Raw genomic sequence first — 12868 nt, 5'->3', positions numbered from 1 at the left:
CAACCCTCACAATCCACAAATCCTGGTAGGGACTAAGGAAACGCAACCCCGAAAGCCGACGAAGTGGAAACCGAGACGCGGGGTTTGTGCTGTCGGGGGAGGAAAGTTTGAGCCAGAGAGGGAGGCTGGAGCCGGAGGGACCAAGCGTCTGGTGCAGAGGAAGGGCAGTGGGGCGCAGGGGCTTGCCATCCTGAGTGAAAGTGGGGCCCAGTGAAAGGGGCCAGCCTGAAGAATTTCGGTTCCCGCCCTGCGACTCCCGGCTTTGACTACAGTTGCGTCCGCAGACGCCCTGGGCCCCTCGCTCCGCCCCCGGAGGGTAATCAGACTGTACCATACCTTTATAGCGGTGGAGGTGAATCGTGGGCTAGTCCTGCAGGGCGAGTCAGAGTGCTTTGCCAAAAAAAAGTAGGATTACACATGTTACTTAGAAGGTTATTAGTTAATATGCTTCCCCTCTGTCTGTTAGGATCCTCTATAATCCCTGAAGAGTTGTAGGAGTCCGGCCATGCTCCCCCCCTTTCCTTTCCACATTTGGTGCATTCCTCCGCGGTGCGTAGGCGGGGAGGCGTACATAAACCTCGACGCAGGAGGCGGGGCTGCTCAGTCCTCGAGGCGTCGGTGCTCCGTGGTGTTGGGATCTTGTTGCTTGTCGGCCTGTGCGCGCGTGCGCGGACATGGCCTCAAACGGTATGTAAGGGCGCGAGGCGGCGGTGGCCTGGCGGCCTGGGGCTTCGTTCCCTCCCAGCTGGGTTTTTGTTTTTCGGTGGGAGCTGGGCGGCGATCGCGTGTAGGGTCTTCTCTCACCACTGTGGCGGGAAGCAGCGAGAGGGGTGGAAGGGGGGAGGCGCATGTCGCCATTTTGTTTCGCTTCTCTGGCGCCTTTCGCCGGGTAGGGGGATCTTGCCTTCGCAGTCCCTTTACTTGAGATGAGATTTAGGAGGGACGCTTCTTGGTGATTTGAAACGTGAGACACAGATGGAAATGCTCGATCCCGAAGGCTTTTTTCCCCTCGTTCCCGGCCGCGAGCTCGGGCCCGCTTTGTCGCAGTGCTGCATCCGGGCACTCGGTGCGCGCACGCGCTCTGCTGGCCCCTCCCCCCTTTCTCGCGGCGCGAACCCCCTCCCGCCTCGTGTTAGCCCTGTTTTTTGTCGCGATACCCTCCGCTGGAGACTCCGCTGCGCGCGTCCGGTGTGGGCCTCGCCCCCGGGGTCCCTCGGGAAGGGGCGGGACCGCCTGGTTCCCGCCTTGGTTGCCACGCGGCCGGGGGCGGAGGCTCGGGATCGGGGCCGTGCGCCCGCTTAACGGTTTGGGGGAGGCCCTAAGGGGTCGTCTAACGGACTTGGGACCGGGCCCGAGGGTTTTCCCGCCTAAATTTCCGCTTTCTGAGGTGGGAACCGAAAGGAACGGCCACCCGAGGCCACACCCTCTCCCAGTCCTTTGCCCTTTTCCTGCGGGGGAAGCGCCTCGTTTCCTGTACTGAGGAGATGAGTTGATCTGACTGGTGCGCCTTCAGTGGGGCGATTTAAAAGCGCTTTCGCTACCTTTGCTTTGGCAAGACTCCCCACAGCCCCGGGGAAGGCAAGGTAGATGAGAAAACGGAATCATTTGGAGCCACGGGGCTCGGGACTTGAGTACCAGTTGATTGGTCTCCCAAGGCGAACTCTCTGATGATCCCTGTCACTTGGGTTCGGAGAGTTCTCTTGGTTACCTGGCTTTGCACTAAAAGCCCATTTTGCCATTCTCTAAGATGGGGCAAAGGGTGAAGAATGCCCTCATTTGAGACGCATCTGTTCTTCGGGCCTTGGTTGAGAGAGTGGAGGCCACATCCCCATCATTGCTGCCTCCAGCTTGCATTAAAATGTCCCACTTGAGTAAGTTTGTGACTTTAGCTTGACTGTTGGTGATACCTTTCTACAGAGTGGGTAAATGTGTAGATTTGTGCAGTTGCTGACATCATTGAATTTGCAGAAAATGTAGTTTTCCACCAAGATGCCAGTGTTTTTTTCCAGTAGTAAAACTTAATCGGGTGTCTGTAAAAGTTCGGTTTTTATTTCATTGTAAGAAAACTTGATTATGACTTGCCAGCTTGTCCTTCCTTTCACAAGGGAATTTCTGCCTTTGTTGCAACATAGTCGATATTATCTGGAGGCCCCAGGGCTTGAGTTAAGAAATTTAATTCTATTCTACTCTCAGGGATGGCTGAAGGTAATGTAATTGTATTTTCTTTTGCAGACTACACCCAACAAGCAACCCAAAGGTGAGTTGTCATTTCAGGGCTTCCAGTTTGTAGAGTGGCAAGGGGTGGCTAAGGTATCTTTTCCTGATTGCACTGTTTTTTTTCCAGCTATGGGGCCTACCCCACCCAGCCTGGGCAGGGCTATTCCCAGCAGAGCAATCAGCCCTATGGACAGCAGAGTTACAGTGGTTACGGCCAGTCAGCAGACACTTCAGGCTATGGCCAGGGCAGCTATGGTTCTTCTTACGGACAGACCCAGAACAGTGAGTCTCTTTTATTGGGTTACCCCGCCTCTTCCTGCTCTTTTTGAATGTAGCTTTTCTTAATCTTAAGCAGTGCTGAAATGTTGAAACTTTCTTTTCTTTTAATTAGTTTGTAACCCTTAAAACTTTGTGGAGTCTGAATCTTTTCAAACAAATACTTAATTGGCTTGTAATTCTGGTTCTTTTTATTTTTGACTTTTTATATCTTTCTGTTCATGCTCTCCTTTTCTCCATTTCCCCTCAGCATGACAATGAAATGTGGGGGAAGAGTATTTCCTAAAGGGCGAGTTTTAGGCTTCTCATACAGGGAGGGGATGAGTTGCTTTAAGATGTTTGTGTATATCATGATGATACACAAGGGGTGGAATTTGCCCTGAGATCCTGATATGTAAATAATGTGGGTTGTCCTATTTGTACTACACACCCATGAGCAGGTTAAAATGCTGTTAATGAGTAAGACTCTCTTGGGTTATGAGTTATGATTAGTAGTGGTCCTGGAGACTGGCTTTGGGATAGGTGGGATGAGATTGGCACTCCGAAGTTGGTACAAGTTAGAGTATTAGCTTTAGGCTGGAAGGGGAAGGGCATCTTTGACCAAGATTTAAAAGATTTCCAAGCAGCTTTGATTTTTCAAGTACGGGTAGCATTAGGTAGTACATAATGTTTTCTTCAACCTGTTCTCTGCCTTTTTTCCTTCATAGTCTTTGTGATTTCTTTCCTTTTCCTTCTAGCAGGCTACGGCACTCAGTCAGGTCCCCAGGGATATGGCTCAACCGGTGGCTATGGCGGTAGCCAGAGTTCTCAGTCATCTTATGGGCAACAGTCCTCTTATCCTGGCTATGGCCAGCAGCCAGCTCCTAGCAGCACCTCGGGAAGGTAAGGAGTTTGGGGGGGGGAGGCTTGGAATATGATTAGGGCTGAATTGATAAGGAATGATGTGATCAGCAACAGGGGTAATTAGGAGTAATGGTGGGGGGAGGGGGGAGGAGTCTGAAATGGGGGTTGGGTACAGAGAATGGGATGTGCCAAACACGAAGTTTTAGACCTGCTGGCATTATGATTCTGTTTTTTTTTCTTTTTCCTTAGTTATGGTAGTGCTTCTCAGAGCAGCAGCTACGGGCAGCCCCAGAGTGGGGGCTATGGCCAGCAGTCGACCTATAGTGGACAGCAGCAAGGCTATGGACAGCAGCAAAGCTCCTATAATCCCCCTCAAGGCTATGGACAGCAGAACCAGTACAACAGTAGCAGTGGAGGTGGTGGCGGAGGGGGTGGTGGAGGTGAGGGGTCTTCAGCTTTCTCTCACCCCTGTTTTCTGTAGAGGTTTATATACACTGCTTGGCCCCTTGCCCTAAAAGGTTCTTAAAAATTTTGCTCTCTTGTTTCTTAGCTGTCTTTATTTTCATTGTCTTTCATCTTTTGGCACTGTTTAATGCCATGTGCGTTTTTTCTTTAAAGAATCCTTTCTCTCCTGACAGGTAACTATGGCCAAGACCAGTCCTCCATGAGTGGTGGTGGCGGCGGTTATGGCAATCAGGACCAGAGTGGTGGAGGCGGTGGCTACGGGGGAGGCCAGCAGGACCGTGGGGGCCGCGGCCGGGGCGGTGGCGGTGGTTACAACCGCAGCAGCGGTGGCTATGAACCCAGAGGTCGTGGAGGTGGCCGTGGAGGCAGAGGCGGCATGGGGTAGGTGTTCTTGTGAGCTAGGGAGTAACATCAGTGGGGAGTGTGGAGGGTTGCATGAATTTCCCTTGAAGCTCAGTTTCTTAGTGCATGGTTAGTTCTAGGAGGGCTTGGAGTTGGGGGTATTGATGATTTCTTTGTACATCCCCATTTTTTTTGTGAGAATTTGGGAGCCTGAACTCTCACCCACACCTCTGAATAGAGATTTGAGTACTGACACTTGTATTTCCAAAGAAAAAGGAAAAAATACATAGGTGTATATGGACTGGGAGTCATTGATATCCTAGACAAGAAACATGGAAGTAAAGTCTTCTTTCTGTGCAAGGAAAACCGATGATCCCACTCCTGGTAATAGGGAAACTTGTTACATGTATTCCCATGTGTCCTCTAAAGGAGTTGTTAACGCTTAACCTGATGACTTCAGCTTCCAGGAGTTGTCTACTCTTCCCGTATTCTGTAGTCATTTGAATCCATGAGCTTGATTTGCAGTAATTTGACTGGCAGTAATGATTTTGTGTGTGACTTGGTTTATGGGGCTGTCTGAAGTGTGCAGACCTTTTGGACAAAATACGCTTGACAGTGGTATCCGATCTATTTGCTCCACTGTCCCCCTCCCCTGGTTACTTGTCCAGCCGGACCTTCTCTTTCTTCCCCTTCCCGCTGTAGTTGATTTGAAGTAAAACCTTAGATTTGATGTTAAAGCATTGGTCAAATCTGTTGGTAAATATGATTTGAAGGACCCTCCTCTGTCTCCCTTTGAAAAGGGGAGGAATGTCAGTGTGTTACTCCTTTTTTGGAAAAAGTAGGTTTTTTAAATGAGAGTTTGTGTATGGTAAGTATTCAGAGGCGGGTGGGGGCAATCTCAGAAACTGTACAAAAATAAGGAAAACTCTGTTGTGTGCGTGTGTTTAATGCAAAACTTTAAAAAGAAAAACAACTGTTATGTGACTGTTAACTTGCTCTGCATTTTATGTGCCACAGGTATGAAAGGTGACATTGCAAAATACTCCGCTCTTCTCGCAGTGTAGAAGGGGTGACCCCGGGGGTGGGGGGAGATCAAAAACAGCTCAGTAGTTAGGATAGGGCTTAGCTAAGTTTGTCTTGCTTTAAGGGGAAATTGCCTTTGGTTTTGACTTTTTATGGAATGGGGTTGGGTCTGCTTGCTGCTTTCAAAGCAAAAATCACAAAAGTGTGTTCAGGGCTACCCCAGCCTGGTGTGAAATGTCTTCTGGGTGAATTCGGGGTAGGGTTTTTAAACCAACTACTGGGTTGTCAGCCACTCGCAACAAGAGGAAAAAACACCTGCTACATCGGAAGAACGACCAAGGAAAATGGGTCATTTTTTTTTCCAGAGGAAATAGATATATAACCTCTTAAAAGCAAAATCCTTAAAAACTGTGTCTGAGAAATTGCACACGTGTGTGTGACACGCTCAAAGGTCAGACAAGGGGTGGTCAGGAAGGGGAATGTATTTTAGTAGCCACTTGTATCTTTTTCCCAAAACACCTACCCATGTTTGGGGAATGTTAAACAAAATCAAAAAACGCCCTTTTGTAGCCGTTGGAAGCTTCATGTCCTTTCTTCTAACTTGTCTTCTCCAGCGGAAGTGACCGTGGTGGCTTCAATAAATTTGGTGGTAAGTGAACAGAGTTTCCAAAATTCCCAACTCCCAGCAATGCTTTGTCTGATTGTTCATTTGCAGATGTCTTAGCGTGTTTTAAGTGTCAAAGGTTTTGAAGTGTCCAGAACCACCTCCAGAAAGGGGTGGGGTAGAATTCCACCTGCTGCCAGATGTGTGCTAACCTGGAGGCAGGCGGGGTAAGACTCAGCAGTCGTCTGGTGCCAAATTGGTTTGACCCAGGTTAATAAGAGGTGTTTAGCAGGCCTCTGACAGGAGTGTTGCACCCCTGGCACTTAGTGATGACCATTGTGAGAAACTGGAGAGTGTGTGCTGGAACACGGGGTGCCAACTTGGCTTTAGGATCCTTTTGATCATTGTGTCCAAGGCTAGTGTGTGTGTGTGTAACAACCTCCAAATGTTTTAATTCTGGAAGGGGGATGTGAAATGCTGCCCTGCCCTGAGGATGGTGAAGTTGGTATATATTTCTATATTAAATGCTGAATGGTGTCAATGCAATTCTACATCTATGTACTTAAACTCAACTCAGATGGGCAAATAGAAACTAGCTCTGGGAAGGAAGGTGTGGACTACTACAAGAAAGGTTGGGAGCATGTGTGGCTCATGGGAAATAACCAGGTCCTAACAGCACAAACCGAATTCATGGAAAAATGGCAAATTTGAGAAGTCTCCCAGTAAGCTGGAACTTTTCTGGTTTGGTTAACTAACAAAAAGGTTTCTTGATTTGTCTCAACATTTAAAGCCAAAGGCTCGGGTTCATGATTTAGGTGTCATTGAGTGTGGGTACAATATATATGGTGAATTCAGATAAACTTTGGTCAAAGATGGTCTCTGGAAAAAAAATAGAGGCTACATTATGGAAATAAGATTTCTGGTCTGTTCCCTGGGACATGCTTTAAAAATAACAATAGTTATTATGTATGTTTTTTTATTTTTATGTGATTGGGGAAACAACATGGTTTTAAGAATGGTTTGTAAAGATGAAATTAAAAATTGTTCCACAAGGGATAAGTGTCTTTGGTGTTAAAGTTTGGAGAAACTGGATGGATGCATATCACATTGCTGGTGGTGAGCCCATTTCTCTCTGGGGTGAGAGAATAGGGCCAAGCTATGAGTTGGTTTTGTTAACTGCAATGGGTCTCCCTCCTGACCCCCCCCAGTCTGTGCTGAGGACATTTCCCAGCCTGAGCTGGGGGCGGCAGAATTTTCTGAAGTGTGGAGTTGTCCCTGTGGGGACTCAGGTTACATACAGATCTTAAGAAAAGGGGCCTGTGTCTTCCCCAGCCCTGTCTAGGATTTACTCTGGGCAGGCCACCCAGGACAGGGTTTGGATGAGGCTGTGAGCACTTACCTGATAATTTTGCAAGAGTTTGGATTGGTGTTAAATTTTTTCCTTGTTTGTCTCTCCCTGTTGACTAACAGCTTCTCTTTCCTTGTTTGTTTTTTTTTTTTTTCATGTCACTTAAGGCCCTCGGGACCAGGGATCACGTCATGACTCTGGTGAGTCCACAGCTGGCATGAAAGAATGGCTAATGTGGTATTGGGATTTTTCTTGGCTGTTCTTGGACACTTCAGGGATCTGAAAAAGAGTAGGGGTAGAGGGGCGCCTGGGTGGCTCAGTTGTTAAACGTCTGCCTTCTGCTCAGGTCATGATTTCAGGTCCTGAAGTCAGCCCTGCATTGAGCTCCCTGCTCCGGGGGAAACCTGCTTCGCTCCCCATTTCTGTGTTTTTGCATCTGTGCGCACGCGCGCTCTCTGTCAAACAAATATGGTCTTTAAAAAAAAAAGAAGAGGGGCACCTGGGTGACTCAGTCGGTTAAGCGTCTGCCTTCGGCTCAGGTCATGATCCTGGGGTCCTGGGATGGAGCCCAGCATCAAGCTCTGCTCAGCGGGGAGTCTGCTTCTCCCTTGCCCTCTGCGTGCTGCTCCCCTTGCTTGTGCTCTTTCTCTGTCAGTGAATAAATAAAATCTTAAAAAAAAAAAGCAAGGGTAGAGAAGAAGGAAAATGAAGGGAAGGGAGTTTAGGTGTAGTTATAATTAGCAATGATCTGTAAATTAATCTCCTCACTGGTTTCTTTACCCAGCAACTTAGTAGGTCTGGGAGCATTCTGATAAGCTGCATTTCTAACAAGTGTGAGGAGATGGTGGTATATTTCTGTTGTAGACATGTTCTGGTACTGCTGATTTAAAGCAGTGGATTTTAAAAATGGGGATCATGACGAAATTAGTAAACGCAAGAGACCCATAAAGGGAAGGATTTAGTCTCTCTTGGTTGTGTGTTGGGTTTTAGTGTAAAAAAGGTTTCTTACCTTGGGTCTTCAGTTGAAAATTGACACACACTGGTGTACTGTGATCTTTGGCAATGAACTCCTGAGCCCTGGTTTCTTTTATGGATAGTAACACATTTCAAAGGAAATTTTTTCTTTGAAAGTTTAATATCCAGTGTTGTTTTACCTTCGCTGGTTTTCTTCAAATTCACTTTTTTGTTGTTCAAGCAGAACAGGATAATTCAGACAACAACACCATCTTCGTGCAAGGCTTGGGCGAAAATGTTACAATTGAGTCTGTGGCTGATTACTTCAAGCAGATTGGTATTATTAAGGTACTGTGGAACATAGTGGGTGCTGACTTTTGTGTCAGTGCTGCAGGCTTTTGGATTTCATACATTAGTAAAAATAAAATTGTTGTCAGCTTAATCTGTTGAGGAAAGAACATTAGATGTTGCTATTTTCTAAAGGAAAGCACATCTTCACACAGAAAGGCACAGTTGATAAGGGAGTGTCCTAAGCTGTTGAATTTGTAGTTTTATATTCTTTAGTTTTATTGGTCAACATTGAAGTGAGAGATCATTGTAATGATTTTAATTCAAGTTATACGTGAGATAGGAAACAGTAATTGGGAAGAGAGGAGCTGAAATACGGTTATGATAAACCTCAGGTTTTTGAGAAGGAAGGTGGAAGGTGGGTAGTGCTGCTATCTTGTAAGACTCACGTTATCTTGTGTTGCTTTTTTCAGACAAATAAGAAAACAGGACAGCCCATGATTAATCTGTACACAGACAGGGAAACGGGCAAGCTGAAGGGAGAGGCAACAGTGTCGTTTGATGACCCACCTTCTGCTAAAGCAGCTATTGACTGGTTTGACGGTACGTATGAGGAGGCTGGTGTGGGGTGGGTGGGATAGGGCAACTAGCCTTGGGAAACAGGTTACATTTTGAAGGTTCCTTTTACATTTTCCAACACTTTTTATCTGCTACTTTAGTGTATACACTTGACCATTTAACAACACGGGGGTTTAGGGCCACCCGACCCCTGTGCAGTTACAAATCTGCATATAACTTGACTTCCCCAAAACTCAGTCATTTGCCTACTTTTGACTGGAAGCCCTATTGATAAGTTGATAAACACATATTTTGTATATTGAATGTTATTAAGACAATATTATTAAGACGACATTTTTAAGAAAATTCATTTAATGTACTGTACTGTATTGAAAAAATCTGCATGTAAGTTCTAACCCATGTTCAAGGGTAAACTTGTTTTTGGCTTGTATGTCTTCTGATTACAAACTTTTTCAGGAAGGTGTAGAGTCTTCTCTTGATTGTACCAAACTTGTTTTTGGATCCACAACTCTTAATAAAAGGTCTCTTTATATCTTCTTGATTGCATTAGGTAAAGAATTCTCTGGGAATCCCATCAAGGTCTCATTTGCTACTCGGCGAGCAGACTTCAATAGGGGCGGTGGCAATGGTCGTGGAGGCCGAGGGCGAGGAGGTGAGGAGCTACTTCCTGCTGCTGGTATAAAGAGGTGATGGGTAGAGTAAGGACAGGGAGAGGATGGTAAGGGCTTGTGTAGGAAAAGGTTAGGTTGGGCTGATCCCACTTGTGAGGGGAGCAGACCCATATTTCTGTCTTCACTAGGACCCATGGGCCGTGGAGGCTATGGAGGTGGTGGCAGTGGTGGCGGTGGCCGGGGAGGATTCCCCAGTGGAGGAGGTGGTGGCGGCGGCCAGCAGCGAGCTGGTGACTGGAAGTGTCCTAATCCGTGAGTGAAACTTTCTCTTTAGTTCTCTAAATGTGTGCCGTTTGATACAATGGCAGAGTTGGGAGGTTTTCTAGACAGATGTCAAGGTCACACTGATGGGGACACATTTGGCTGAGGGATTACCTAATTAAAGTTGTTATAGTGGGAAAGATATTGGACTGGGTTCAATAATCTGTAGTTTTTGTTCCTGGTTCTGCTCCTGAGAAGCCTCTTCTTGCCTTTCTGAGGCCCCTGTTTCCTCACTGTTATACCTTTAAGGTCACTGGAATCTTTTCTACTTCTTGGTCTTGTTTACTCCCACCCTTCCAAACTAATTTTCTTTCTTTTTCTTAGTATATGTGAGAACATGAACTTCTCTTGGAGGAATGAATGCAACCAGTGTAAGGCCCCTAAACCAGATGGCCCAGGAGGGGGACCAGGAGGTTCTCATATGGGTAAGAAGGGACAGAGCTGGTAATAAGGAGTTGGGATCACAAAGCCCCCCCCCCCTTTAATATTTCACTTATTTATTATAGGTGGGGGAGGGAGGAAGGGGCAGGGACAAGCTGACTCCATGCTTGGTGTCCATGATCAGTGTGGAGCTCGAAGCAGGGCTCCATCTCACAACCCTACCTGACCTGAGCCGAAACCAAGAATCAGATGCTTTAACTGACTGAGCCACCCAGGTGCCCCAGAAAGCCCTTAATTTTAAGCAGGGAGGTTAGAGGGAAGGTAGGGATTTGGGAGGTATATGATCTATGATATTTCTTTTGCTCTAGGGGGTAACTATGGAGATGATCGTCGTGGTGGCAGAGGAGGCTATGATCGGGGCGGCTACCGAGGCCGAGGCGGGGACCGTGGGGGCTTCCGAGGGGGCCGGGGTGGTGGGGACAGAGGTGGCTTTGGCCCTGGCAAGATGGACTCCAGGTAAGAGTCTTAAATTGAAATACATTTTGAGGGCTTGATTGGAAAGCTGAGATTATAACCATAGTGTGGGGTATGGAAGGAGGGTGGGAGGATTATCTTGGAGAACTAATCTGTAGATCCACATTTACATTCTATCCTTATGAAGATGAGACCTTTCTTGGGGTTGGGTTAGCAGGGGAAGATAGGATTTTGGGGGTTGGGTGGGTGGAGAGGTTGGCAACTCAGACCTAATAGATACTCTCTTTTGCAGGGGTGAGCACAGACAGGATCGCAGGGAGAGGCCGTATTAGCTTGGCTCCTGAGGTTCTGCAACAGCTTTTCTTCTTGTACCCAGTGTTACCCTCATTATTTTGTAACCTTTCAACTCCTGATCACCCACGGGTTTTTTGTGTCGGACTATGTAATTGTAACCATACCTCTGGTTCCCATTAAAAACCATCGTTTTAGGTAAATTTTTTTCCTCTTCCCCCTCTTCACTCCACTGGAGGATTGATATCTGGGTCAGGAATGTGGGGAGTTTTTTTCTTTCAGATCATCCTGCCTAGCAGGAACTGGAATAATTTGTTCCTGCTTAGCAGGAACTGGAATAAAGTGTTTGATACTTGGTCCAGGGGAGAAAAAGTCAAGTGGCATCTTTGAAAGTAGAGATTAAAACTTTTCTGTCATGGCAAAAATTGGATGTATGAATGGGGTAAGTGAAGAACATGTGGTGTCATGACTGTGGCCCCAAGTATGTTCAATTATGTGCGAGTCTGTCTTTTACCACGTTTATTTACATGCTGGTCTCAGTTTATTATTCTATCAGTTTTACCCTTTTTAAGATTCTTGGCTCTTCTGACACTTCTTTAAGGGTGGGGCTCAAATAAATTAGACTGGGTTTTGGGGCAGTTTTCAGATTGGCCAGCACATAGCTAGCCAAAGCGGGTCTTTGGGACCTTTAGGAAGGAGTGTGTACCTATTTCATGGCAGAGGTTCTGTGGCCTCACTCATTCACTTTAAAGGCAGAAGATGGAGTGCATGGGTTATTTGGCTCTCAGAATCAGAAAATGGTAGAGCCAAGATTGAGGCCTAGTCTTAGGACTTAATTTTCATTTCTTGGCATTTTCATTCTGAAATCAGTTTTTTTTTTTTTTTTTTTTTTTTTTTAAAGATTTTATTTATTTATTTGACAGACTGCGAGAGAGGGAACACAAGCAGGGGGAGTGGGAGAGGGAGAAGCAGGCTTCCCGCTGAGCAGGGAGCCCGATGCGGGGCTCAATCCCAGGACCCTGGGATCATGACCTGAGCCGAAGGCAGCCGCTAAAGACTGAGCCACCCAGGCGTCCCTGAAATCATTGTTCTTAAGGGGACAAACTTCTATCCCAAAACCTTCGTTTGCTTAGGTCTTAACGAGGATGCTGAGTTTGAGGGAAGAGGGTTGGGAATGAGTTGATGGTAAGAAGAGAGAAAGTTTGCTGGGAAAGGTAGGTAGAGGTAGCTCCTTATATTTCAAGGTGAGTGCCCCTCCGCCTGTTTTCCTGAAGGTGGGGCTTGGGTAGATAGGTGCTATAAGGAAAGTGTGTCATTTTCATATCCTGCCTTGACTCGGGGCTGAGGTCACGGTATTTTGAGATTTTAGGCCAGAGCCTTAATTGGTTGTGGATAGCCCTCCCATTTTCAAAGGAGGGTGTTGGGAGATAGAGAAAGGGTAGGGCCAATGAGTTAAAACGTTAGTCATTTCTCCTCTACTTCACCATATGCGTTTCCTGACCCCCAAAACCGTTTTTTTTTCCTTCCCCAGCTCTCAAGTCTGAGTTTAGAAGACTTGTTTTACCTGCCAATGAGTTGTTGAGCATGAATTTTAGTTAACACAGAACTAAAAATCAGAGCCAACAGCAAAAGTATTTTGCTGTCGGAAGCATAGCTTGTGGAGTTCCTGGGACTCTTTGGGAAGTGCTTTCCTCTCTGTTGAAAGTTGTCAAGTATGTTGAAGGGTGTTCTCTAGAGAAGGATGCTTAATCAAATCTGGTTATGAGGCAGGTTTTGCCTTGTCAAAAGAAATAGTTGCTTTACTCTCCCTACTGTGTGGGGGTGCTCAGTAACCAAGAATAGGCTGAGAAT

At 46.6% G+C, this 12868-nt stretch overlaps 1 protein-coding gene across 3 annotated transcripts; it reads left to right on the top strand.

Annotated features, from left to right (window-relative positions):
• The first annotated feature begins 560 nt into the window (after positions 1-560).
• On the top strand, positions 561-11374 carry FUS (FUS RNA binding protein). Of its 3 annotated transcripts, none has more exons than XM_036118975.2 (15): positions 561-687; positions 2233-2257; positions 2345-2499; positions 3234-3375; positions 3586-3776; positions 3975-4182; positions 5781-5815; positions 7286-7318; positions 8317-8420; positions 8834-8963; positions 9490-9591; positions 9739-9862; positions 10196-10296; positions 10621-10768; positions 11019-11374. In XM_036118975.2, exons 1-15 carry the CDS (start codon positions 675-677, stop codon positions 11056-11058), a joined length of 1551 nt encoding a protein of 516 aa, XP_035974868.1. In that variant the 5' UTR covers positions 561-674; the 3' UTR covers positions 11059-11374. The 3 variants fall into 3 exon arrangements, with proteins under 3 accessions (XP_035974868.1, XP_035974869.1, XP_035974867.1); XM_036118976.2 differs by having other exon boundaries at positions 3231-3375; positions 3586-3752; XM_036118974.2 differs by having other exon boundaries at positions 3231-3375.
• Positions 11375-12868: the final 1494 nt, after the last annotated feature.

Source organism: Halichoerus grypus, chromosome 6, assembly GCF_964656455.1.
Source record: "Halichoerus grypus chromosome 6, mHalGry1.hap1.1, whole genome shotgun sequence".
NCBI lineage: Eukaryota > Metazoa > Chordata > Mammalia > Carnivora > Phocidae > Halichoerus > Halichoerus grypus.
The sequence above is the reverse complement of the archived record's forward strand: the minus strand, read 5'-3'. Positions and strand labels throughout refer to the sequence as shown.